At 48.7% G+C, this 27761-nt stretch overlaps 2 protein-coding genes and 1 pseudogene across 2 annotated transcripts; 2 read left to right on the forward strand and 1 right to left on the reverse strand.

Moving 5' to 3' along the window:
• Window positions 1–898: 898 nt before the first annotated feature.
• On the reverse strand, window positions 899–10242 carry LOC129041707 (zinc-alpha-2-glycoprotein). The gene is made up of 4 exons (XM_054497213.2): window positions 10131–10242; window positions 5933–6193; window positions 2336–2611; window positions 899–1465 (listed from the first exon to the last, which is right to left on the reverse strand). The coding sequence occupies exons 1-4, from the start codon at window positions 10204–10206 to the stop codon at window positions 1182–1184; spliced, it is 897 nt and encodes a 298-aa protein (XP_054353188.1). The 5' UTR covers window positions 10207–10242; the 3' UTR covers window positions 899–1181.
• A 4424-nt stretch (window positions 10243–14666) lies between these two features.
• Window positions 14667–21759, forward strand: LOC129040523 (zinc-alpha-2-glycoprotein-like). The gene is made up of 4 exons (XM_054495167.1): window positions 14667–15008; window positions 17044–17304; window positions 19676–19951; window positions 21179–21759. The coding sequence occupies exons 1-4, from the start codon at window positions 14933–14935 to the stop codon at window positions 21460–21462; spliced, it is 897 nt and encodes a 298-aa protein (XP_054351142.1). The 5' UTR covers window positions 14667–14932; the 3' UTR covers window positions 21463–21759.
• Window positions 21760–21882: 123 nt separating this feature from the next.
• Window positions 21883–27026, forward strand: LOC129040847 (gap junction gamma-3 protein-like; annotated as a pseudogene).
• Window positions 27027–27761: the final 735 nt, after the last annotated feature.

The following is a 27761-nucleotide window of genomic DNA, read 5'->3' on the forward strand; positions in this document are numbered from 1 at the left end:
CCTCTCCCCCCTGGATATGAGGAAAAATATCACAGAAACGTGTACACTTCCTGTGATATTGAGAATAATATCATCCACTCCCACCCTGGATATTAGAAAAAAAATCACGGGGGGGTGCACACCCCCTGCGATACTGGGAGTCGTATCATCCTCTCCCTTCCCGAATATAAAGAACAAGATTACAATGGGGGATGTGTATTCCCTGTGCTATTGAGAGTAATATCATTTTCTCCCCTCCTAGATATTAGGAACAATATCTCATAGGGGGTGTACATCCCCTGTGGTATTGGGAGTAATATCAGCTTCTCACCCTTTGGTTATTAAGAACAATGTCACGGGGGGGAATGTAGACCCCTGAGATATTGAGGGTAATATCATCCTCTCCACCCCTGGATATTAGGAACAATATCAAAGGGGGAGTGTACAACCCCTGCAATATTTGGGTAATATCATCCTCGTCCCCCCTGAATATTAGGAAAAATATCACAGAGAGTTTAAACACCCCTTGTATATTGGGAGAGATATTCTCCCCTCCCCAACTGGGTATTAGGTACAATATCACAGGGGGGGTGTACACCTTCTGTGATATTGGGAGTAATATCATCTTTCTTCACTCTGGATATTATGAACAATATCACAGGGGGGTGTACACTGGCGAGTAATATCATCCTCTCCCGTCATGGGTATTAGGTACAATACCACAAGGCATCTAGGGACGCCTGAACAATCCCCAAGGGAAAGGGGGTTCAGGCCACACTTGGGATTGCCCAGGTCAAGGTGCCCAGGAACCGTGGCCTCCAGGGGAAACCAAGAGTTTCAGATGAATTCAGTGTTTGAGGGCAGAACCAATGAGAAAATCTAGTCACATTTCTACAGCACATCACCGTTAAAAATAGCATTCTCTGTTATGCTAGGCAACGAGGGATGATTATTTATTAGCTTCTACAGATTAGACAATGGGGTGGGGGAGGGCTCAAGGTGAGATGATTTTTTGGGTCCAAGTCTGCTCAAGACAGGCATCCCAGTCTTCGGTTTCCAAATCCATCTGCTGTCTGTCCCCCCACACTGCTCCTCAGGCCTTGTGGATCCATTGACGGTGATTTCTGTGGTTCAGCTCCCACATCAGGCAGGAAGGGCAGCTACTGGGGCTGAGATCCCACATTGCCTCCAGCCCTTGCTTCCTACCTGGCCTCCCAGGGCACCACCAGGGGCTGGGCCAGGCTGCTGTGCTGCACGTGGCAGGAGTAGGGGGCAGTGTCCTGCGGGGGCACTGCCACCACCACCCAGGACTGGTAAGTGCCATTTCCATTGTGAAGAACATCTCCCCATAACTCAGGCTCCTGCACCTCGCCGGCCCGAGTCCAGTGCACATCAATTTTCCCTGGGTAGAAGTCGTAGGCCAGGCACTTGAGTTTCTTCTTTTCTCCTGGGGCCTGGTGGCTGGTGACCACTACAGAGGGAGGATCTGTGGAGGCATAGAGTGTGACACTGCAGGCTTGAGGTCGACTTCTCCCGGCCCAGGTCTCTTCCCACCCCCACCCCTGGATGTCAGCAATCAGCAGAGCTCTAAGCTCTGGACCTGACACCCCCCGCCCCGGGAGACTTTCCAGAATATCAGGGAAGGCTGACGCTTTCCCTCTTGCCCAATCCCCACCCCACCCATGTATTGACTCTGACGGCAATAAGTTGTGAATGCTCCATGCACTTCTCCATATTTTCCCACATCTCAGTGGGCTTTGGAGATCTCATCTCCCCCAGTCTCAGTCCAGCTGCTTAGTTCAGCCCATGTCTCTATCCAGCAACTGCTTCCCTGCAGCACTGCACAATCCTGAGTCACACTACGTCTCCAATCCAAGTCTCAGCTTGCAGCCATCAATTCCGCTCACACTGGCTTGCTCTTGTCATTCCGAGGCTGACATTTTACACACCTCCCTTCTCTCCACCACCCAGATGGGAGGCATCATTGTAGAGAGAAACAACAATGGGATTTGGAATCTGAAATCTGGAATTTGAGTCCCAGCTCTGCCTCTTACAGACAGTGTTACCCTCCCCTCCCTAATCTCAAGTTCCTTGTCCGTCAATTGGAGATGATTTGGGGACACCCATCAAGAAAGAATGACCTTCCTGGCCCATTCTGCCTGAAATTTTGATGATGTTCTTTTTGGACCACAAATTACATCATCCCAGGGAAGGAATGAATCCTAAAAGATGAAAGCTGGGGGTCTGAGGGATATCCAGGAACAGATGAGACTGGACTAAGATGTTGCCTGAGCTCCTAGCCTGAGATTATCTTTTATTCTGGGCTCAGTACTGGGGAGCAGGAAGCAGTGACTACCTTGCCGGTCCAGGATATTTTTGCTGTATTTCAGGTATTTCCGTAGAGTCGCAGGGCACTCCTCCTCCAGGTAAGCCTTGGCCCGCTGCACGTAGACTGGTTCTGCCTCCCACTTCTGCTTGGTATTCTGGGCTGCTGGGTCGAAGGGGACCCAGGCTGGGATTTCTTTGTTGAATTCAATGTAGTCCTTTCCATCATAGTAATATTTCCAGAATGCTCCACTGCTTCTGTTATTCTCGATCTCACAACCAAACCTTCCCTGCAAGACGTGAGACCCTGAAAACTCCCCCGACCCCACAGAGAGACAGTCAGCCTGGTGCAAAATTTATCGAAATAACTCTTAGTCCTGCACACTGGGCAACCCAAAAGAAAGAAAGGTTTTTGCAATTCAAGCATGTAATCCCTTTATCAAGACAAATAGATTATTACTCCAATATATACAGCAGACAGAGAGGGGCTAACTCAGTTTGGTTTGGCATTTCAGGTTTGTCTCAGATGATATGTTCCTCCTTAAGAGAGCTGAAGCCTGGGTGCTGTGGCTCACGCCTGTAATCCCAGCACTTTGAGAAGCTGAAGCGAGTGGATCGCTTGAGCCCAGGGGTTCCAGACCAGCCAGGGTGATATGGCGAAATCCCACCACTACAAAAAATATAAAAATTAGTGCAGCATGGTGGTGCATGTCTGTAGCCCCAGCTACTCAGGAGGCTGAGGTGGAAGGATCACTTCAGCCTGGGAAGTCAAGGCTGCAATGAGCCAAAATCACACTACTGCATTTCAGCCTGGGTGACTGAGTGAGACCCTATCTTAAAAAAAAAAAAAAAAAAAAAAAAAAAAAAAAAAAAACACTAGGCCCAGTGGCTCACACTTGTAATCCCAGCACTTTGAGAGGCTGAGGAGGATAGATCACCTTAGGTCATGAGTTCGAGACCAGCCCAGCCAATATGGTGAAACCCCATCTCTACTAAAAATATAAAATTAGGCTGGGCGCAGTGGCTCATGCCTGTAATCCCAGCAGTTCCGGAGGCTGAGGCCAGAGGATCACCTGAGGTCAGGAGTTTGAGACCAGTCTGGCCAACATGGTAAGACCTCATCTCTACTAAGAATACAAAAATTTGCTGGGTGTGCTGGCACATGCCTGTAATCCCAGCTACTCATGAGGCTGAGGCAGGAGAATCGCTTGAACCTGGGGGACAGAAGTTGTAGTGAGCCGAGATGGCGCCATTGTACATCAGCCTGAAAGACAGAGCAAGACGCAGTCTTAAAAAAAAAAAAAAAAAAAAATTAACCAGGCGTAGTGACACATGTCTGTAGCCTGTAGTCCCAGTTATCGGGAGGCTGAGGCAGGAGAATCCCTTGAACCCAGGAGGCAAATGTTGTAGTGAGCCGAGATTGCATCATTGCACTCCAGCTTGGGTAACAAGAGCAAAACTCCATCTCAAAAAAAAAAAAAAAGCTGCAGAATATGGATATATTTCTATCTCTTCTACAGCATCTCTTCTAAGGACAATTATTTGTTTGAATTTATGCTGAGTCCTGAGGAAGCTGTCACAACCACACCAAAGTGCACTTCCAAATTGGATAGGAATTATTTGTGATTTCATATGAGTAAAGCAAGGCTCTCTTTTTCTCTCAGTTCTAGGAAGAGTTCATATCATCACCTAAGTAACCCTGATCTGATCACTTCTTTCTTCCTTTCTGGTGTTTGATATCTTTATCCCAAATCTCTAAATTCCCAACCTTCTTGCCCATTAGCCACAACTCTCAGAAACAGACCTCATAGGGCAGGGGACACAGCCTCTTCATTCTGATTATAAAAGCAGGTGTTTACCCAGCACTGGTTGGTGCTGTTGGCATAGACTCTGACAGCTCTCAAGCTGTCTGGGCTCACGTCCCAGGTCTCTCCCCACCACCCCCCACCTGGTGTGTTGCCTGAACTGGAGCCACTCAACTCCCTGTGCCTCTATTTCCTCACCTCTGAAATGGCAATGCCAAGATCACTGTTTTAGGGGGCTATTCTGAGCATTATATGTGCTTATAGATGGGCCTGGCACAAAGTAAGTGCTCAGTAAATGTCAGCTACTATTATTTCCTTTTTTTGTTTTTTGTTTTTTGTTTTTAGATGACGTCTCACTCTTGTCACCCAGGCTGGAGTGCAATGGTAGGATTTTGGCTCACTGTAACCTCTGCCTCCGGAGTTCAAGCAATTCTCCTTCCTCAGCCTCCTGAGTAGCTGGGACCACAGACGTGCGCCACCATGCCGGGCTATTTTTGTATTATTAGTAGAGACAGGGTTTCACCATGTTGGCCGGGTTGGTCTCGAACTCCTGACCTTGGGTGATCCGCCTGCCTCAGCCTCCCAAAGTGCTGGGATTACAGGAGTGAGCCACCGAGCCCTGCCTACTATTATTTTCTAATACCCTGTGTTCATCTCTTCATCCTCCTTCCTCTTAATTATCCACTTTGCCATTTCTATTCCTGTCTATCAACGCTTCCCCCAGTGTCTTTTCTGATCACCTGTGCCCCCTCCTCTCCTATTGCTGACACGCAGCCTGGGCCATTTTCCTTACCAAGACCTCCCATCCCTCATCCTTCAGATGTCTGCCTATCTCTTTCTTGCCTCCTTTCGAAAATCTTCAGATCCCATGTAGCACCTTGGGCATTTTTGTACTTAGTAGCCCATCTTTTGACACCCACTCTATGATAATTTAACACCAGCAGTTCACTAGACCTGGGGTTGGCTGCCTTGGGGCCGGCAGTGTGGTTTAGGAGAAAGAGTGCTGGGCCATGGGCACAGGGACCGTCTCTGCGTGGGCTCTGCCACCAGCTCCTCTGACCACAGTGCAGGTGGCCCTTTCTGGGTCTGCATCTTATGATGAGGAGGAACTTTAGGGCTGCAGGGAACTCTAATAGCCTGTGGTTTTGAATCCAGCACTTCCTGAGCCCTCAGCATGGGCTACAGTGTGTGCCAGGTGCTTTTCTCTGTTGATTCCACAAATTTCAATTGAGCCAATATTGGCTGCACCCTGTCCTAGGCAATGGAGCTACCAGGGAGATCAGGACAGACTGTGACATCCTTCATAGAACAGACATAGTTAAATATTACAGACTTGTTTGGAGGTACGTCTCAGTGCTCCAATGTTTGCAGATTTCGACCAGATATTTTGGGAACATTTCACTGTCAACAGGTAGGACTGGCAGAGCCACCAGGTGAGCCCAGGTCTGAGTGACTTTGAGAGTGACTCACTCTCCAGGCACCCTCCCTGGACAGGGGTGAGTCTGATGCCTTTTCATGGGGGGATCAGCCTCCGACGGGTGGGGTGTGGAGGTGAGAGGTCAGAGGTGCCTGGATAGGAAGTGACTCTGCCATCACTTCCTGTGTGAACTGAGGCCTAGGCTGAGGATGAGGCAATCGATGGGGAAGTGGGGAGCTCTGTGCTGTGGGGTGGGCGGGATGCAGACATGTCTGTGTTTCTGCTGTGTCTCCTGTTCCTTCGCGGTATTGGGACTATTTCCATCCTGCTGACCCCTTGCCACTCACACCTGGGGGGCTGCCTCTTGGGTTAGACCCTCCGCCCCTGTGGTCTGTTGTTCACTGACCGTTACTGGCGTTGTAATACTCCACGATGTCCTTCAGGGTCTCCATAAAGATGTCCTCCCTGGCCTTCTGAAGTTGGCTGTCCTGCTTCCAATCCTCCATTCCTTCCACCTGTCTCCAGAGTCCCACGGGCTGAGACTTCCTGTCTCTACTGTTGTATCTAAAGAACTGGAGGTCATTGAGTGAGCCAAGGGCCTGAAACGCGGGGACATCTTCAACAAGCTTGGACAGCCCAGTGTAGATATAGGTCAGAGAGTAACGACCTGCAAAAGAAAAGATTCTGATGGTTGAGGTCCATGCAAGGGTCCCACTGTGGGGCTGCATAGGGCTAGGAGGGGAGACCTGCCCACTGGCCTTTTCTTCCCCAGCTCTTTCTCCTGCCATCAACTTCACACCACTGGAGGCTCACTCAAGTGAATATGCTCTACTTTCATGCTGGGGATGATATTTCAGAGACGTCCTGTGTCTTCACTGCATTATTTCCTCTGCTTGGCACATAAGAAGAAAACATTACTCAGCCTCCTCAAAGATATATTGGGACCATGTGACTGAGTTTTGTCCAAAGAGAATGTGAGCAGAAGTGATGTATTTCTTCTTGTCCAAGACCCTACCAGCTGGCTTGTCCGTTTTGTTTCTCATCCCTTGAGGGACTTTGAAGGCCACAGGATAATATGAAAGAGTCTCAATATGCAATTAGTCTGGATCCCTGAGTCACCCCATGGAGGAATGGAACCTTGCCCACTGTACATGGAATCTGACATGCGTTAGAAATTAACATTTCTAGGCTGGGCTCCATGGCCCATGCCTGTAATCCCAGGACTTTGGGAGGCCAAGGCAGGCAGACTACTTGAGATCAGGAGTTGAAGACCAGCCTGGCCAACATGGTGAAACCCCATCTCTATTAAAAATACAAAAATTAGCTGGGCATGGTGGTACGGGCCTGTAATCCCAGTTATGCTGGAGGCTGAGGCAGGAAAATCACTTGAACCAGAGAGGGAGAGGTTGCAACAGGCCAAGATCATGCCACTGCGCTCCAGCTTGTATGACAGAGTAAGACTCCATCTCAAAAAAAACAAATTAACGTTTCAGCCGGGCTCAGTGGCTCACGCCTGTAATCCCAGCACTTTGGGAGGCCGAGGCGGGTGGATCACGAGGTCAGGAGATCGAGACCATCCTGGCTAACGTGGTGAAACCCCATCTCTACGAAAAATACAAAAAATTAGCCGAGCGTGGTGGCGGGCGCCTGTAGTCCCAGCTACTCGGGAGGCTGAGGCAAGAGAATGGCATGAACCCGGGAGGTGGAGCTTGCAGTGAGCTGAGATCATGCCACTGCACTTCAGCCTAGGTGACAGAGCAAGGCTCCGTCTCAAAAAAAAAAAAAAAAAAAAAAAAAAAAATTAACATTTCTAGCTTAACCTGACAAATACATATAGTTAGGGTAGAAAGAAGAATTTACTAGAAAATTCAAGAAATGACCCAGACTGAATTAGCACAGGGTAAGACTAGGATGGATCTCAGAATTCCTAGGGTTGTACCTTGCATTTTGGTACAAGGTGGGATCTGGGAGAGAGGGACATTTCCATAATAGTTCCATAATTATTTTATGATACAATTTACACAGGTGCTAATGATGTCGGAGGTCATATGGCAGAATCCTAACTCAATTACTAAAATTATTCTTACTTCTGAGTTTCTAAACGTGATTAGCCTTTAAATCAGTAGACCCTACAATTGAATTCATGGACATAGAGAGTAGAAGGATGGTTACCAAAGGCTGGGAAGGGTAGTGGCAGGGGTGGGGGGAAATTGGGAGGGTGGTTAATGGGCACAAAAAAATAGTTAGAAAACTATTTGATAGCATAGCAAAGTGGCTCTAGTCAATAATAATTTAACTGGGGCCAGGTGTGGTGGCTTATGCCTGTAATTCCAACACTTTGGGAAGCTGAGGCGGGTGGGTCACTTGAGGTCAGGAGTTGGAAACCAGCCTGGCCAACATGGTGAAACCCCATCTCTACTAAAAATACATAAATTAGCCGGGCGTGGCGGCACACACCTGTAGTCCCAGCAACTCAGAAGGCTGAGGCAGGAGAATCGCTTAAGCCCGGGAGGCAGAGGTTGCAGTGAGCCAAGATTGCACCACTGCATTCCAGCCTGGGCAACTCTGTCACAAAAAAAAAAAAAAAAAAAAAGAATGAATAAGACCTACTATTTGATAGCACAACAGGGTGACTGTAGTCAATAATAATTTAACTGGGGCCAGATGTGGTGGCTCGTGTCTGTAATTCCAGCACTCTGGGAGGCTGAAGTGGGTGGATCACTTGAGGTCAAGAGGTCAAGACCAGTCTGGCCAACATGGTGAAACCCTATCTCTATTAAAAATACATAAGTTAGCCATGTGTGGCAGTGCACACCCGAGGCAGGATAATTGCTTGAACCCAACAGGCGGAGGTTTGCAGTAAGCCAAGATCACGCCACTGCACTCCAGCCTGGGTGACAGAACAAGACTCTGTCTCAAAAATAATAATAATAATAATCGTAATTTAATTGTACACTTTTAAATAACCAAAAGAGAGGCCAGGTGCAGTTGCTCACACCTGTAATCCCAGCACTTTGGGAGACCAAGATGGGCAGATCACAAGGTCAGGATATCAAGACTAGCCTGGCCAACATGGTGAAACCCGTCTCTACTAAAAATACAAAAAAATTAGCTGTGCGTGGTGGCAGGTGCCTGTAGTCCGAGCTACTCGGGAGGCTGAGGCAGGAAAATTGCTTGAACCTGGGAGGCGGAGGTTGCAGTGAACCGAGATCATGCCACTGCACAACAGCCTGGGCGACAGAGTGAGACTCTGTCTCAAAAATAAATAAATAAATAAATAAATAGATAAATAATCAAATACTTTTAAAAACTAAAATAACCAAAAGAGTATAATTGGATTGTCTGTAACACAAAGGATAAAAGCTTAAGGGGATGGATATCTCATTCTCGATGATGTGATTATTTCACATTGCATGCCTGAATCAAAACATCTCCTGTAACCCATAAATATATACACATACTATGCACCCACAATTTTTTTTAATTTACAAAAAAATCAGTAGACCTTGAGTAAAGTGGATTATTCTCCATAGTGGTGGGCCTCATCCAATCAGTTGAAGGCCTTAAGAGAAAAAGCCTCAGAGGTCCCCTAAAGAAGAAAGAATTCTGCCTACAGTCTCCCCTTGGACTCAAGACTAAGACGTCAACTCTTCCCTGCGTCTCCAGCCTGCTGGCCTGCTCTGAAGATTTAGGACTTGTTACTCCTCCCAATAGTGTGAGTCAATTTCTTAAAATAAATCTCTACTCTCCCTCTTTCTTTTGTATACATAAATGTAAATCTCTTCCTATGTGTGTGTGTATGTATGTCTATGTATATATATATGTATATGTGTACCACCTATTAGTTCTGTTTCTCTGGAGAAACCTGAATAATTCAGATTTTGGCACAGAATCGGATTAACATTCCAAAGTGATTGTTATATAACGAACATATAACATCTTTTCTGACAATTTGTAAATGTCATGAATTTTAAACTCACACAACTGAGAAGCCATTCACTTCCATGTCTTTCTCCTGCACATTCTCACGCCACAAACAGCCTCCTTCCCCTGTCCTAGAAGTGACTCTTGATCTCCCTAAGCTCCCACTGTCTTCTCTTCCGGCCACTCGCCTTCCAGACCCACTGCAGCTGTGTCTGAGTGTGGGGTGAGGGCACGGGTTTCCTTCTAGCACCATCCCTCCAGCCGACCTGCCTTCCCACTTTCCCTTTGGGGCTGCTCCCTCTTTCCCTCAGCATTAGGCAGGTGTACCCAGCCATCGGAAGGAGGGAAGGAACAGGAGCAGAAGCAGCTCCAGGCATGTGGTTCCTGCTCCGTCCTGGCTGTCTACCCCAAGCAGGTCGCTTGGTCTTTGGAGTCTTTGTTTTCACTGTAAACTAAGGGTTTTAGATTCAGATTCCTGAAGGGCTTATTTCGGTTGAGGGCAGAGGCTCCCTGAATGCTCCTGGAAGTGTGTGAGCTGAGGGAGTTGACAGCCTTGAGCACCCATTCCTGCCGTATGCCAGGGAATCCCAGCTGCATCCAGCCCTTCTCCCAGCCACATGTCCTGTTCCTCACCTCCTTCCAGTCCTCTCCAGCACCCATCCCTTGCTTTCCCTACTCACCATCTTGGGTCTCCTGGGGGACAGCAGGACCCAGAAGCAGCAGCAGAGACAGCAGGACAGACACCATTCTTACCATTGTGTCTGCTTGGAGGGTTCTGGGCAGGAGGCACAGATATTATCCTGGGTCCTGGGGCCCTGCCCAGGGGCGGTGAATGTATAGGCCAATGGGAGTGCCAGGACCGACTCCTCCCCTGACAGTAAGAAAGAAGTATGCACAAGCCAGGCTGGGCAGAGGTTGTGATCAGTGAGTCTACACACAGGATATGCAAATTCAGAGCTGAGACGGTTGATCTCTGGACTGAGGCTTTGTGTGTGCCTGGGGCGGAAGGATGCCAGTGGGTGGGAGGTGCATGTGATGGAAGGCAAGTGCCTGGGATGTGTCACCCTTCCAGTCTATTACGACAACCCCTGGGCCAGTAGGGGCATTTGCGTGTTTTTGGACCACACTTCATCCCTGCCTTCTGGAAAAACTCTCAACATGTCCAGGACATGGACCTGGGTAGACCCCGGCTGGGGTGGGACCCTCACTCTCCCACATCCGATCCTGCCAGAGCTGTCTGGAGGACATTCACATTCCCATCTCTCCCTCTTCCCTTTCTGTGCCTGTGGAATCCCAGCCTTCCATGATGGAAGCAGAAATAGCCGCATCCTCCTTTTCCAGCCTCCCTGGCAATAGAATGAGCCTCCCAAAGTGCTGGGATTAAAGGCGTGAGCCACTGCGCCCAGCCAAGATAATTTTTATTGCATACAATAAGACTCGTTTTACACAGAGGAAGCCAGTTATTTGGAAACCAGGTCTTTCCAGGCACGCTCAGTGTTGATGGGTTATTTGCAGAGAGACCCTCCGAATACAAAGCAACATGCTATTCTAAAGTGACTGGGGCCTGGATGCGGTGACTCATGCCTGTAATCCCAGCACTTTGGGAAGCTGAGGTGGTTGGATCACTTGAGATCAGGTATTCGAGACCAGCCTGGGCAACATGATGAAACCTCGTCTCTACTGAAAAAATACAAGAATTAGCTGCGTGTGGTGGCACGTGCCTGTAATCCCAGCACTCGGGAAGCTGAGGCAGGGTTTCACCATCTTGGCCAAGCTGGTTTCGAACTCCTGACCTCGTGATCTGCCCGCCTCGGTCTCCCAAAGTGCTGGGATTACAGGTGTGAGCAACTGTGCCCGGCCTCTCTTTTGGTTAAAGAAACTTACAAAGGGACCTTTTATAGTGACTTCAATTTTATGGAATAATTGTAATGCTCCCAAGGCCATTGTGCTCCAAAGTCTAGCCACAGGTATTGTTATTGATTGGGCTCCAAAAGGGTATTATTGGCAAGATTGCTCCGGCGAAAATACCTCATGCTTGGAACTTAATTATTTGTTAGATTATATAGAGGATGGATGGCAGTCATACAGGCTGAGACAATGGGTGTCTCCTTACCTATTTAAATGGATGGACGCAGACATTACTACTCCTAGACCAAAAATGATTCATCCCTTTGTTACCCCAGAACATCCTCAACTATGAAAATTAGCTGCAGCTATGACAGGAATAAGGATATGAAACACTACCTATCAACTCCTTCGCACTAATACCAAAACACCCACATTCAACATCACCTTCATTTCTGAACGGGTGATACCCATCAGGAGCTATGTCAAACCCCCTTACATGCTGTTGGTTGGAAATATAATTATCATTCTCAATACACAAACTATAGAATGTGATAATGTAAGCTGTTCACCTGCATTGATGCTACTTTTAATCCCACTACAAGTATTCTCTTGGTAAGGGCTAGGGAGGTGGTATGGATACCAGTTTCTTTACACCGTCCATGGGAGTCTTCCCCCTCTATTCACATAGTCAATGAAGTTCTTAAAGGTATCCTCAAAAGAACAAAGAGATTTATTTTTACTCTTATTGCCGTCATTGCAGGACTAATTGCGGTTACTGCAACAGCAGCAACTGCTGGAGTTGCCATCCACAATTCTGTTCAAATCGCTCAATATGTTGAAGCATGGCAAAAAAAAAAAAACTCCTCCAGACTTTGAAATTCTCAGGCTCAAATTGATCAAAAATTAGCTAATCAAATTAATGATCTCCGCCAAAGTGTAATCTGGCTGGGAGATAGAGTTATGAATTTGGAACACCGTATGAAATTACAGTGCGATTGGAATACTTTTGATTATTGCATAACGCCTTATGCTTACAATAAAGATCAACATAGCTGGGAAAAGGTCTCAAGACATTTAAAAGCCTGGGATGATAATTTAACCTTGGATATTTCAAAACTTAAAGAGCAAATCTTTGAGGATTCACAAGCTCATTTATCCACTGTTCCTGGCTCAGACATTTTTGAAGGCATAACTAAACAATTATCTGATCTTAATCCCTTCAAATAGATCAAACCCCTCGGAGGATCATTGTTGTCACTGGAATTATTAATATTGGTATGCTTACATTGTCTCCTTTTAGCCTGCAGATGCCTCCAAGGAGTCTGAAAACAAGTCCGAAGTCAACGACAAGCAATGATGGCAATGGCGATCCTAGTTAATAAAAAGGGGGGAGATGTAGGCGGCAAGCCATCCAGGTGCCAAGCCAAGAGACCGAGGGCATGAGCTGTTCCAGTATAATAAAATATATAAAACAAGAGTTATACTGGATCTAGATCATAGACACGATTATATATGAATATCATTAATCATTTGTTTTTTCCAAATTTATTATTCCAATATTATAATATAATAATCCTCCAATATTATAATTTATTCCAATATTATAATAATCCTCAATCTATAATCATAACCTAGGAAAAAACAGGCCATACAGAGATAGGAGCTGAGGGGACATAGTGAGAAGTGACCAGAAGACAAGAATGCGAGCCTTCTGTTATGCCCAGACACAGCCACCAGAGGGCTCCTTGGTCTAGCGGTAACGCCAGCATCTGGGAAGACGCCCGTTGCCAAGCGGACGGTGGTCTAGTGGTAGCCTCAGTGTCAAGGATAAAACACCCGATACTTAGCCGACCAGGAAAGGGAGTCTCCCTTTCCCCGGGGGAGTTTAGAGAAGACTCTGTTCCTCCACCTCTTGTGGAGGGCCTGACATCAGTCAGGCCCGCCCACAGTTATCCAGAGGCCTAACCGTCTCCCTGTGATGCTGTGCTTCAGTGGTCACGCTCCTAGTCCGCTTTCATGTTCCATCCTGTACACCTGGCTCTGCCTTTTAGATAACAGTAGCAAAATTAGTGAAAGCACTAAAAGTCTCTGATATGCAGAAATAATGGCGTAAGCTGTCTCTCTCTCTCCCTCTCTGCCAGGCAGGGAAGGGCCCCCTGTCCAGTGGACGCGTGACCCACGTGACCTTACTTATCATTGGAGAAGACTCACACTCTTTACCCTGCCCCTTTTGCTTTGTATCCAATAAATAACAGCACAGCCAGACATTCGGGGCCACCACCAGTCTCCGAGTCTTGGCGGTAGTGGTCCCCCAGGCCCAGCTGTCTTTTCTTTTATCTCTTTGTCTCGTGTCTTTATTTCTACAATCTCTCGTCTCCGCACCCTCCGACCCTGTGGGGCTGGTCCCTACACCAATCTACCATAACAGATATCTCAGCCAACTGTTGAAGTTATCACTGCACACCAGGCCTGCCAGAATCCCCCAAGACTCTTGTGTTTTCACTGCTCAGCCCCAGTCTGGCCCGGTAACCAAACTCAGCTTCCCAGCCCTCCATTTCCCTGAGCAACTATTGCCTGGAAACAATCCTTGTACCAATCTCTGTATCCACCAGGAGCATTTGTTACTAGAAACGTAATGCAGTTCTGACCTTAAGCAGAAAATAAACGTATTTATTGGTTAGTTCTCAGAATCCACAGAAAGGATGGAGAGAACCCAGGCTCAGAATTCCAGAGGAGCGGAACAGTCCAAATCACACCAGCAACCCGCCCGGTAAATACACAGAAGCTGCCAGCAGGGGGCAGCAGAGGCCACAGCACGGGATCTACAACATCCCGGGGGACTGGAACTCAGACGCTGCCGCAGCTGCTGCCGCAGCTACTGCAGCCTCAATGCCCCCGGGAGCTGGTAGTTGCAGCCCCTGCCAAGACCACCAGAAAACATTGTCCACTGTGCCCCCCTTTTTGTTTCCCTAATACTCGACCCGATATCCAAGGCAATAGCTTCGACTTGCTGAGCATAAACCCCGTGCACACTTGCTCATTCTATTGACAAGGAGGCTGCAAAAGGAGGATGCGGCTGTTTCTGCTTCCATCATGGAAGGCTGAGATTCCACAGGCACAGAAAGGAAGGAGGGAGAGATGGGAGTGTGAATGTCCTCCAGACAGCTCTGGCAGGATCGGATGTGGGAGAGTGAGGGTCCCACCCCAGCTGGGGTCTACCCAGATCCACGTCCTGGACATGTTGAGAGTTTTTCCAGAAGGCAGGGATGAAGTGTGGTCTGACAACACCCAAGTGACCCCAGAGGGTGTCATAATAGACTGGAAGGGCGACACATCCCAGGCACCTGCCACCCATCACACACACCTCCCACACACTGGCATCCTTCTGCCCCAAGCACACACAAATCCTCAGTCCAGAGATCAACCATCTCAGCTCTGAATTTGTATAACCTGTGTGTAGACTCACTGATCACAGTCTCTGCCCAGCCTGGCTTGTGCATACTTCTTTCTTACCATCAGGGGAGGAGTCGGTCCTGGCACTCCCATTGGCCTGTACATTCACCTCCCCCGGGCAGGGCCCCAGGACCCAGGATAATATCTGTGCCTCCTGCCCAGAACCCTGCAAGCAGACACAATGGTAAGAATGGTGTCTGTCCTGCTGTCTCTGCTGCTGCTTCTGGGTCCTGCTGTCCCCCAGGAGACCCAAGATGGTGAGTAGGGAAAGCAAGGGATGGGTGTTGGAGAGGACTGGAAGGAGGTGAGGAACAGGACATGTGGCTGGGAGAAGGGCTGGATGCAGCTGGGATTCCCTGGCATACGGCAGGAATGGGTGCCCAAGGCTGTCAACTTCCTCAGCTCACACACTTCCAGGAGCATTCAGGGAGCCTCTGCCCTCACCCGAAATAAGCCCTTCAGGAATCTGAATCTAAAACCCTTAGTTTACAGTGAAAACAAAGACTCCAAAGACCAAGCGACCTGCTTGGGGTAGACAGCCAGGACGGAGCAGGAACCACATGCCTGGAGCTGCTTCTGCTCCTGTTCCTTCCCTCCTTCCGATGGCTGGGTACACCTGCCTAATGCTGAGGGAAAGAGAGAGCAGCCCCAAAGGGAAAGTGGGAAGGCAGGTCGGCTGGAGGGATGGTGCTAGAAGGAAACCCGTGCCCTCACCCCACACTCAGACACAGCTGCAGTGGGTCTGGAAGGCGAGTGGCCCGAAGAGAAGACAGTGGGAGCTTGGAGGGATCAAGAGTCACTTCTAAGATAGGGGAAGGAGGCTGTTTGTGGCATGAGAATGTGCAGGATGAATACACGAAAGCGAATGGCTTCTCAGTTGTGTGAGTTTAAAATTCATGACATTTACAGATTGTCAGAATAGGTGTTTCATGTTAGTTTTATAATAATCACATTTATAATATTAATCCCATTCTGCACCCAAATCTGAATTATTCGGGGTTCTCCAGAGAAGTAAAACTAATATACATTGTATAAACACGCACATACGTATATATGAATATAAAATGTATATTCATATACATGAATGTGTGTATATGTATAGTATATCCATATATGTGTATATGTATAATACAAACACATATGTAATACAAATATATGTGTATATGTATAGTATACATATACACGTGTATGCATATAGAAAACAGAGAAAGGGAGCAGTTTTATTTAATATTTCTTGTGGCTCACACAATTCTGAGGGCTAAAAGTCCTAAATCAGCAAAGCAAGCCAGCAGGCTGGAGGCCAAGGAAAGAGTTGGTGTTGAGGTCCTGAGTCCAAGGGTAGTCTGGAGGCAGAATTCTTTCTTCTCTGGGGGACGTCAGCCTTTTCTTTTGATGGCTTCCACTGGTTAGATGAGACTCACCCACACTGTAGAGGGTAATCTGTTTTACTCAAGGTCTGATTTAAAGGCCAATCTCATTCAGAAACTCATGAGCAAGAATGGCTTCAGTACTTAAATTAGAAATCTGTCATATGACTTCCAATATTGCTAACACTCATGTAAATTATATTCTAAATTAACTATGGAACTAATTGTGGAAATGTCCCACTCTCTCAGCTTCCATCTTGTACCAACTGCAAGGTACAATGCCAGGAATTCTGAGAGGTATCCTAGCCTTACCCTATGCTGATCCACTCTGGGTCACTTCTTGAGTTTTCTAGTAAATTCACCTTCCTACACTTTCTAACTATATGTATTTGTCTGGTTAGACTAGAAATGTTTATTTCTCATGTCAAGTTCAATACAGATTGGCAAGGTTCCTCTCCTCCACAGGGTGACTCAGGGATCCAGGCTGTTTGCATCTTGGGACTCTTCTGTTTCATCCTGTGGCTTCCATAGTCAACGAAAAGGAAAAGAGACCATAGGGGCAAGCCAGGTGGTAGGGCCTTGGACCAGAAGAAAGACATCAGTCGCTTCCACTCACATTCTTGTTTGACAAAACTCAGTCACATTGTTCCAATCTATCTATAAGGAGGCTGAGAAATGTTATCTTCCTCTGTGCCGAGCAGATTAAACTCTGTAGTGAAGACACAGAATGGTCTCTGAAATATCATCCCCAGCATGAAAGTAGAGCCTGTTTCCTTGAGTGAGGCTCCGATGGTGTGAAGCTGATGGCAGAGGAGAGAGCTGGGGAGGAAGAGGCCAGTGGCCAGGCCCCTCTCCTGGCCCTCTGCAGCCCCACAGTGGGACACCCTTGCATGGACCCCAGCCCTCAGAGTCTTTTCTTTTGCAGGTCATTACTCTCTGACCTATCTCTACACTGGGCTGTCCAGGCCTGGCAAAGGCACCCACAGGCTGCAGGGCACTGTCTTCCTCAATGACCGTGCCTTCTTCCACTACAACAGTGAAGACAGGAAGGCTGAGCCCCTGGGACCATGGAGACACGTGGAAGGAGTAGAGGACTGGGAGAAGCAGAGCCAAGTTCAGAGGGCCAGGGAGGACATCTTTATAGAGACCCTGAACAACATCATGGAGTATTACAACGACAGTAACGGTCAGTGAACAACAGACTGCGGGGGTGGAAGGTCTAACCCAAGAGGCAGCCCCCCAAGTGTGAGTGGCAAGGGATCAGCAGGATGAAAATAGTCCCAATCCCAGGGGAGGAACAGGAGACACAGCAGAAACACAGACATGTACGCATCCCACCCACCCCACAGCACAGTGCCGTCCCCTTCCCCATCGATTGCCCCATCCTCATCCCAGGCCTCAGTTCACACAGGAAGTGATGGCAGAGTCACTTCCTATCCAGGCACCTCTGACCTCTCACCTCCACACCCACCCATTGGAGGCTGATTCCCCAGTGAGAAGGCATCAGACTCACCCCTGTCCAGGGAGGGTGCCTGGAGAGTGAGTCACTCTCAAAGTCACTCAGACCTGGGCTCACCTGGTGGCTCTGCCAGTCCTACCTGTTGACAGTGAAACGTTCCCAAAATATCTGGTCGAAATCTGCAAACATTGGAGCACTGAGACCTACCTCCAAACAAGTTTGTAATATTTAACTATGTCTGTTCTATGAAGGATGTCACAGTCTGTCTTCATCTCCCTTTCAGCTCCATCATGTAGGACAGGGTGCAGCCAATATTGGCTCAATTGAAATTTGTGGAATCAACAGAGAGAAGCACCTGCCACACACCATAGCCCATGCTGGGGGCTCAGGAAGTGCTGGATTCAAAACCACGGGCTGTTAGAGTTCCCTGCAGCCCTAAAGTTCCTCCTCACCATAAGATGCAGACCCAGGAAGGGCCACCTGCACTATGGTCGGAGGAGCTGGTGGCACAGCCCGCGCAGAGATGGTCCCTGTGCCCCCGGCCCAGCGCTCTTTCTCCTAAACCACACTGCTGGCCCCAAGGCAGCCAACCCCAGGTCTGGTGAACTGCTGGTGTTAAATTATCATGGAGTGGGTGTCAAAAGATGGGTTTCTAAGTGCAAAACTGCCCAAGCTGCTACATGGGATCTGAAGGTTTCCAAAAGGAGGCAAGAGATAAGCAGATGTTTGAAGGATGAGGGATGGGAGGTCTTGGTAAGGAAAATGGCCCAGGCTGCATATCAGCAATTGGAGAGGAGGGGGCACAGGTGATCAGTAAAGGCACTGGGAAGAGCTTTGATGGACAGGAATGGAAATGGCAAAGTGGATAATTCAGAGGAAGGAGGATGAAGAGATGAACACAGGGTATTAGGAAGTAAGGGTAGCTGACATTTACTGAGGACTTACTTTGTGCCAGGCCCATTTATGAGCATATTTAATGCTCAGAATAACCCCCTGAAACCATGCTCTTGGCATTGCTGTTTCAGGGGTGAGGAAATAGAGGCACAAGGAGGTGACTGGCTCCAGTTCACGCAACACACCAGGTTGGGGCGGGGAGACACCTGGGACTTGAGTCTGGAGAGCTTGAGAGCTGTCAGAGTCTATGTCAACAGCACCAACCAGTGCTGGGTAAACACCTGCTTTTATTATCAGAATGAAGAGGCTGTGTCCCCTGCCCTATGAGGTCCATTTCTGAGAGTTGTTGCTAATGGGCAAGAAGGTTGGGACTTTGAGAGATTTGGGATAAAGATATCAAACACCAGAAAGGAAGAAAGAAGTGATCAGGCCAGGTGCAGTGGCTCGCGCCTGTAATCCCAGCACTTTGGGACACCAAGGCGGTCAGATCACCTGAGGTCAGGAGTTCAAGACCAGCCTGGCCAACATGGCGAAACCCTGTCTATACTAAATATACAAAAATTAGCCTTGCGTGGTGTTGTGCACCTGGAATTCCAGCTACTCAGCAGACTGAGGCAGGAGAATAGCTTGAACCCGGGAGACGGAGGTTGCAGTGAGCCAAGATCATGACACTGCACTCCAGCCTGGGCAACAGAGTAAGACTCTGTCTCAAAAAAAAAAAGAAACAAAGAAATGATCAGACAGATTAGGTTGATTTAGGTGATGATATGAACTCCACCAGAACTGAGAGAAAAGGAGAGCCTTCCTTTCCTCATATAGAATCACAAATAATTTCTATCAAATTCGGAAATGTACTTTGGTGTGGTTTTGACAGGTTCCTAAACACTCCCTCTAAGTTCAAACAAATAAAAAAGAGATACTACAGAAGGGATAGAAATCTGCCTACAGCCTGTAGCTCTCTTAACTTCCCTGGCTGGGAGGAATGCATATTTCATCTCAAATTGGCCCAAAATGCCAATCCATATAGTCTTTGCCACTCTGTGTCAACTGTACGCCCAGATAAAATCATATGCCATGATTACGGAACTGCATGCTTAGATTGCAAAAGCCTTTCCTCCTATTGAGTTGTGAAGAGTGCAGGACTAAGAGTTATTCAGTTGGCACTAGGCTGACTGGCTCCCTGTGGGGTCGGGGGAGGTTTCAGGGTCTCACGCCTTGCAGGAAAGGTTTGGTTGTGAGATCCAGAATAACAGAAGCACTGGAGCATTCTGGAAGAATGCCTATGATGGAAAGGACTACATTGAATTCAACAAAGAAATCCCAGCCTGGGTCCCCTTGGTCCCGGAAGCCCAGAACACCAAGCAGAAGTGGGAGGCAGAACCAGTCTACGTGCAGCGAGCCAAGGCTTACCTGGAGGAGGAGTGCCCTGCAACTCTGCAGAAATACCTGAAATACAGCAAAAATATCCTGGACCGGCAAGGTACTTACTGCTTCCTGCTCTCCAGTGCTAAGCTGGGAAAAACCAAGGTGATCTGAGGCTGGGAGCTCAGAGAGCATCTTAGGCCAATCTCCTCCATCCATGTAAGTCACGTAGACCCCCAGTTTTCAACTTATAGGATTCATTCCTTTCCCGGGAGGACATCAAAATTTTAGGCAGAATGGGCCAGGAAATCCACCGATTCACTGGTAGGCTTCCCTGGTAGGCTTCCCTAAATATCGGCCATTGAGAGATGAGGAGCTGGAGGTGAGAGAGGTGAGGGTAACACTGTGTGTAAGAGGCAGAGCTGGGGCCAGGCGTGCTGGCTCGTGCCTGTAATCCCAACACTTTGGGAGTCCAAGGCGGGCAGATCACTTGAGGTTAGGAGTTCGAGACCAGCCTGGCCAACATGATGAAACCCTGTCTATACCAAAAATACAGAAATTAGCCTGGCGTGGTGGCAGGTGCCTGTAATCCCAGCTACTCGGGAGGCTGAGGCATGAGAATCGCTTGAACCCAGGAGGACGAGATTGCAATGAGCCAAGATCACACCACTGCACTCTAGCCTGGGCAATAGCGCCAGACTCAGTCTCAAAAAAAAAAAAAAAAAAAAAAAAAAGAGGCAGAGCTAGGACTTGAATTCCAGATTTCAGATTCCAAATCCCATCGTTGTTTCTTTCTACAATGATGCCTCCCATCTGGGTGGTGGAGAGAAGGGAGGTGTGTAAAATGTCAGCCCCAGAAGGACAAGAGCGAGCCAGTGTGAGTGAAATTGGTGGCTACAAGCTGAGACTTGGATTGCAGATGTAGTGAGACTTAGGATTGTGCAGTGCTGCAGGGAAGCGGTTGCTGGATAGAGGCATGGGCTGAACCAAGCAGCTGGACTGAGATTAGGGGAGAGGAGAACTCCAAAGCCCACTCAAATGTGGGAAAACATGGGAAAGTGCACGGAGCATTCACAACTTATCAGAGTCAATACACGGGTGGGGTGGGGAATGGGCGAGAGGGGAGCCAGGACATTCCATGATCCAACAGAGAAGGATCAGGGAAAGCCTCAGCCTTTCCTGATCTTCTGGAAAGTGTCCCAGGGCAGGGGGCGGGGGGGGGGGGGGTCAGGTCCAGAGCTTAGAGCTCTGCTGATTGCTGACATCCAGGGGTGGGGGTGGGAAGAGACCTGGGCCGGGAGAAGTCGACCTCAAGCCTGCAGTGTCACACTCTATCCCTCCACAGATCTTCCCTCTGTAGTGGTCACCAGCCACCAGGCCCCAGGAGAAAACAGGACACTCAAGTGCCTGGCCTACGACTTCTACCCAGGGAAAATTGATGTGCACTGGACTCGGGCCGGCGAGGTGCAGGAGCCTGAGTTACGGGGAGATGTTCTTCACGGTGGAAACGGTACTTACCTGACCTGGTTGTTGGTGCACGTGCCCCCGCAGGACACAGCCCCCTACTCCTGCCACGTGCAGCACAGCAGCCTGGCCCAGCCCCTGGTGGTGCCCTGGGAGGCCAGGTAGGAAGCAAGGGCGGGAGGCAATGTGGGATCTCAGCCCCAGTAGCTGCCCTTCCTGCCTGACATGGGAGCCGAACCACCGAAATCACCGTCAATGGATCCTCAAGGCCCAAGGAGCAATGTCGGGGGACAGACAGGAGGTGGATTTGGAGACTGAAGACTGGGATGCCTGCCCTGAGCTGACTCGGACCCAAAAATCATCTCACCTCGAACCACCCCCCGCCATTGTCTAATCTGTGGAAACTAATAAATAATCATCTCTCTTTGTCAAGCACGACAGAGAACAGTATTAACTGTAAAATGCTATAGAAATGTGACGTGATTTTCTCATTGGTCTTGCTCCCAATCACTGAATTCATCTGAAACTCTTGGTTTCCCTTGGAGGCCATGGTTCCTGGGCACCCTAACTTGGGCAATTCCAAGCATGGCCCGGATCTGCTGTCCCTTAGGGATTGTTCAGGTGTCCCCTGCTGACATCCACAGGCGTGGCCATGGCCACTCTGGCTGTGAGGTGCTAGAACCCTGCAAGCTCTTTCACACAAACCCAAGCCTCTTCTGTGCCTCAGTTTCCCCACACTTCTTGGCTCCCTGGGAGACCCAGCCCTCCACTCCAGCTGCTCCACATCTCCACACCACGTTGGCCTTGGCCCACCAGCCAAAGCTTATTTGAGAGCTCTCAGCTCTCCAGGGTACAGCTCAATGAAGCAGGAATTGGCCCTGAGGTTATCAGACTCCCTCTGAGTCCCTGAGAGTGAGTTTCCTCAAATGAGTCACCAACTGCCATGCACAGGTATCAACCCCAAACACACAGCAGAGCTCTCACCTTGACCTTCTCATGAAGTCTCACCTGCCTGTGTCTGTGCTTTTCCTTCCTGTGGGACAAGAACTTTCCTTTTTTCCTTTCTTTTTTTTTTGAGATGGAGTCTTGCCCTGTTGCCCAGGCTGGATTGCAGTGTTGCAATCTCAGCTTACTGCAAACTCCGCCTCCTGGGTTCCAGCGATTCTCCTGCCTCAGTCTCCCAAGTAGCTGGGATTACAGGTATCAGCCACTACACCCGGCTAATTTTTCTATTTTTAGTAGAGACAGGGTTTCACCATGTTGGCCAGGCTCGTCTCGAACTCCTGACCTCAGGTAATCTGCCTGCCTCGGCCTCCCAAAGTGCTGGCATTACAGGCGTGAGCCACTGCATCTAGCAACAAGAACTTTCTTTACATCCTATACTCAGCCTCCCACTCTGGATTATTCCAAAATCCATCCTCCAAGCTGGGTTCCATAGAAGAATCATTCCCAGCCTTCAGAATTCTGAGTTAATCATCTTATCTTTCATGAAAGCCTAAATTTGAAGGCTACAATTTTTTGTTTTAATACTTCGACTCCAATTTGAAAATCAAAGCTGAGAAATTACTTTTTTTTTTTTTTTTAAGTCTACATGAAATCCACCTTTCTCCCTTTCAGGGCAAAAACATCCTATATGAACAGTAGCCAAGTTCAGGAAAGAAAATGCAAATAGTCGCCAGGCGCGGTGGCTCACGCCTGTAATCCCAGCACTTTGGGAGGCCCAGGCGGGCGGATCACGAGGTCAGGGATCGAGACCACCCTGGCCAACATAGTGAAACCCCATCTTTACTGAAAACACAAAAAATTAGCCAGGTGTGGTGGTGTGTGCCTATAATTTCAGCTACTTGGGAGGCTGAGGCAGGAGAATAGCCAGGTTTGGTGATGTGTGCCTGTAATCCCAGCTACGGGGGAGGCTGAGGCAGGAGAATCACGTGAACCCAGGAGGCAGAGGTTGCAGTGAGCTGAGATCTCGCCACTGCACTCCAGCCTGGGCGACAGTGCAAGACTCTGTCTCAAAAAAAGAAAATGCAAATAATCAAGAGGAAAAAATATAGCATGTGATATGTGAATATGAGGACACTTGGAGCAAATAAAAGGTGAAAGTTACATTTAAGATCAACGAAGAAACCAAAATCCACATGATCAGACCAGGGCTAAGGAAAATTGGAATAGGATATGTGACCTCATCTGTAACAGGAGACATGGATGATGATAAAGGAGGAGAGAGAAGCTGCAGGATTCAAGTCCTGGGCAGGTGTGGGGCAGGAGGAGAGGGACACAGGGCTACTGAGATACTCAGGGAAAACTTCCTGGGGCAATTCGGATTTCAGAGAGATATGGAGGCCTAAGACAGCTTGCCAAGTCAAGGTCAAAAGATTTCCATGCAGAATGGGATTTTACATTCCTTGTTCTTTTGAGTCTCCAGTGCCTACCAGAGAATCAAATATACAATAGGTCCGGGCACGGTGGCTCATGCCTGTAATCTCAGCTCTTTGGGATGCCAAAGTGGGGGGATTGCTTCAGCCAGGAGTCCCAGATCAGTCTGGGCAACATAGCAAGACCCCGTCTCTACATTTAAAAAAATAAAAAATTATCTGGGCATGGTGGCACACACTTGTAGTCCCAGCTACTTGGGAGGCAGAGGCAGGAAGATCACTTGAGCGTAGGAGGTCAAGGCTGCTGTGAGCTATGACTGTACTATTGCACTCCAGCCTGAGCAACAGAGCAAGACCCTGTCTCAAAAAAATAAATAAATACATATATTAATACAATAGGTAATTAATACATAATTTCTGGATGAATCAATAAATACGTAAGCAAAGGCAATAGAAAGCACTAAATATTTCTGACGACGAAGAAGAACCCCTTGGCTGGGACAGTGAATTCTACTGGGAAAGAAGGTTGAAAAAGCAAAGCTCAGAGAAATTGAAGAGGACCTTAACGTATGTATACCTTGCTATATACCTGATTGATGTCTTTTGCCTGATTCATTGTGCATCATTCCTCCAGCCTACCTGGGAACTATCCCCAGGAGAGTCCACCAGAGAGAGACAAGGTAATCTAAGGCAGGGGTCCCCAACTCCCCGTACCCGTTCGTGGCCTGTTAGGAGCCGAACCACACAGCAGAAGGTGAGCTGCAGGGTCGAAGCTTCATCTGTATTTACAGCTGCTCCCCCACCCCCCGACCATTGCTCCCATTTCCGCCTGAGCTCACCTCCTGTCAGATCAGCAGCAGCATTAGATTCTCACAGAAGCACGAACCCTACTGGGAACTGTGCAAGAAAGGTATGTAGGTTGCATGCTCCTTAAGAGAATCTAACGCCTGATGATCTGTCACTGTCTCCCATCAACCCCAAATGGGACCATCTAGTTGCAAGAAAACAAGCTCAGGTGTCCCACTGATTCTACACCATGGCGAGTTGTAGAATTATTTCATTATATATTACGATGTAATAATAATAGAACTAAAGTGCACAATAAACGGGATGCACTGGAATCATCCCAAAACCATTCTCCTCCCCAGTCCGTGGAAAAACTGTCTTCTACGGAGCCGGTCCCTGGTGCCAAAGAGATTGGGGACCGCCGGCTTAAACAATAAGAGGTCTTTTTCTCAGGCAGGTTCCAATCGGCTCTGGGCCGGATTCGCTATGGCTTTTGCCTGCCCCCTACTGGTCAAGGAAATAGTTGCAGCCAAGTGTTAAGATCCAGTCCTTGGGAATTTGGGTCAAAGCCTGGATGCAAAGGCCATGAGATAACGGTCATCCGGTCTTCCTCGCACAACTCGCACGACTCTCGCTGTTTCTTTTTTTTTTTTTTTTTTTTTTTTTTTTGAGACGGAGTTTCACTCTTGTTACCCAGGCTGGAGTGCAATGGCGCGATCAATGGCGCGATCTCGGCTCACTGCAACCTCCAGCTCCTGGGTTCAAGCGATTCTCCTGCTTCAGCCTCCCGTGTAGCTGAGATTACAGGCGCCCGCCACCACACCCAGCTAATTTTTTGTATTTTTAGTAGAGACATGGTTTCTTCATGTTGGCCAGTCTGGTCTCCAACTCCTGACCTCCCAAAGTGCTGGGATTACAGGCGTGAACCACGGCGCCCAGCCAATTCCTGCCTTTTATTGTGGAGGAAAACCTCCGCGGGATGACAGCACACCCAGTGGACGTCTGTTACCTCATCGAACTTGGGTCCGCCCACCGGGTGCTGCAAACACTGACATGTGGATTCCAGTGAGAGAAACTGAGGCATTTATTGCAGGGTGCCAAGCAAGGAGAATCAGCCAGCTCAAGTGTAAGACCTAAATTCCCCAATGGCTTGTAGGTAAGGGTTTTTAGAGGCAGAGAAGTAGAAGTTACAGGCAAAGTCATAAATCAATACATGGCCCGGTGCAGTGGCTCACGCCTGTAATTCCAAAACTTTGAGAGGCCAAGGCAGGTGGATCACCTGAGGTCAGGAGTTCAAGACCAGCCTGGCCAACATGGTGAAACCCCATCTCTAGTAAAAATACAAAAAATTAGCCAGGTGTGGTGGCACATGCCTATAATCCCAGCTACTCAGAAGGCTAAGGCAGGAAAATCACTTGAAGCCGGGAGGCAGAGGTTGCAGTGAGCGGAGATCGCAACATTACACTACACCCTAGGTGACAGAGCAAGACTCTGTCTCAAAAAAAAAAAAAAAAAAGAAATCACTCATAACCTGGTGCAATGGTTCACACCTGTAATCCCAGCACTTTGGGAGGCCGAGGTAGGAAGATTGCTTGAAGTCAGGAGTTTGAGACCACACTGGGAAACATAGCAAGACCCCATATCTATAAAAACATTAAAACTTAGCTGGTGTCATGCACCTGTAGTCCCAGCTACTCAGGAAGCTGAGGCAGGACGATTGCTTGAGCCCAGCAGTTGGAAGCTGCAGTGAGCTATGATCACACCATTGTACTCCAGCCTGGGCAACAGAGGTCTTTAAAAACAAAAAATCAATAACGTGTAATAATCTTTTTTTAAAGCTCCCTAACAGGACGTGTGGCAGGTTCTTCCACCCCCGTGGGGCGCCTCCTGTTTCCCGTGCTCCTGGGATTCTGCCTTGTGCTGCTGGCTGCCAGTGGGCCTGGAGTCTATGGCGATGAGCAGAGTGAATTCGTGTGTCACACCCAGCAGCCGGGCTGCAAGGCTGCCTGCTTTGATGCCTTCCAACCCCTCTCCCTGCTGCGTTTCTGGGTCTTCCAGGTCATCTTGGTGGCTGTACCCAGCGTCCTCTACACAGGTTTCACTCTGTATCATGTGATCTGGCACTGGGAAGAATCATGAAAGGGGAGGGAGGAAGAGGACACCCTGATCCAGGGAGGGGACAGCAGCAGAGATACCCCAGGGGCTGGAAGCCTCAGGCTGCTCTGGGCTTATGTGGCTCAGCTGGGAGCTCAGCTGGTCCCGGAGGGGACAGCACCGGGGTTGCAGTACCACCTGTATGGGTTCCAGATGCCCAGCTCCTTTGCATGTTGCCAAGAGCCTTGCCCGTATAGATTAACCTGCACCTTTTCCCGCCCCTCGGAGAAGATCATCTTTCTAAAAGCCATGTTTGGGGTCAGTGGGTTCCATCTCTTGTTCACTCTTTTGGAGATTGTGCTTCTGGGTCTGGGAAGACTGTGTAAGCCCCTGTGGAACTTCCTGGGTGGGGCCTCTTCCTCCAGCCACGCCCTGGCCCTGAGCATCAAAAGGAACCTCCAGCAGACCCTGTGAGCCATCCATCGGCCTGGTCAGCCTTGTTCCATTTCAGAGACCATGTGCCCCACAGCCCCAGTGACTAGGGGTGACATCTCCTGACCTCCCCCACCTGTGGATATGGCCAAGTCAAGGTACCGGTTAACCAAAGGAGCTGAAGGAGTGAAGGACCAGCCATCCCCTAATACGCAGGATGGTTATATTGATTATGTCAAATTGAAAACTTTGGAGAAACTGCTTTCTCAGCGATAACTGGGCCAGACATGGTGGCTCATGCCTGTAATCCCAGCATTTTGGGAGGCCTAAGCAGGTGGATCACTTGAGGTCAGGAGTTCAAGACCAGCCTGGCCAACATGGTGAAACCCCGTGTCTACTAAAACTACAAAAATTCTGGGCATGGTGGTGGGCATCTGTAATCCCAGCTACTTGAAAGGCTGAGGCATGAGAATTGCTTGAACCTGGGAGGTGGAGGTTGCAAAGAGCCGAGATCGTGCCGCTGCACTCCAGCCTGGGTGACTCCGTCTCAAAAAAAAAAAAAAAAAAAAATGCTAGTGTTCCTTAGGACTGTGTTGCAGGCCCTCTCTCTCCCCATTCCACACCCTCACTCTCCCTGGATAACTTTCCCTTTGTCTATAGCTCCAGCCACCACGTCCTTGCGGATGACTTCCCAGTGTAGATCCCCAGTCTGGGCTGCCTCTCGAGTTCAGGCTTGAAATCCTGTCATTCGGCCAGGCACGGTGGCTCACGCTGTAA

Source organism: Pongo pygmaeus, chromosome 6 (assembly GCF_028885625.2).
Source record: "Pongo pygmaeus isolate AG05252 chromosome 6, NHGRI_mPonPyg2-v2.0_pri, whole genome shotgun sequence".
In the NCBI taxonomy this organism is placed as follows: domain Eukaryota; kingdom Metazoa; phylum Chordata; class Mammalia; order Primates; family Hominidae; genus Pongo; species Pongo pygmaeus.

What these genes read in the sequence shown, in the direction of transcription:
- LOC129041707 (XM_054497213.2), bottom strand. Translation starts at nt 10,206, where the DNA reads ATGGTAAGAATGGTGTCTGTCCTGCTGTCTCTGCTGCTGCTTCTGGGT. An exon ending in GTATTACAACGCCAGTAACG is followed by an intron (nt 2,612 to 5,932) that starts GTCAGTGAACAA and finishes GGGAGTTTTCAG; the next exon opens with GGTCTCACGTCTTGCAGGGA. An exon ending in AAATATCCTGGACCGGCAAG is followed by an intron (nt 1,466 to 2,335) that starts GTAGTCACTGCT and finishes ATGCCTCCACAG; the next exon opens with ATCCTCCCTCTGTAGTGGTC.
- LOC129040523 (XM_054495167.1), top strand. Translation starts at nt 14,933, where the DNA reads ATGGTAAGAATGGTGTCTGTCCTGCTGTCTCTGCTGCTGCTTCTGGGT. An exon ending in CCCCCAGGAGACCCAAGATG is followed by an intron (nt 15,009 to 17,043) that starts GTGAGTAGGGAA and finishes TTTCTTTTGCAG; the next exon opens with GTCATTACTCTCTGACCTAT. An exon ending in AAATATCCTGGACCGGCAAG is followed by an intron (nt 19,952 to 21,178) that starts GTACTTACTGCT and finishes ATCCCTCCACAG; the next exon opens with ATCTTCCCTCTGTAGTGGTC.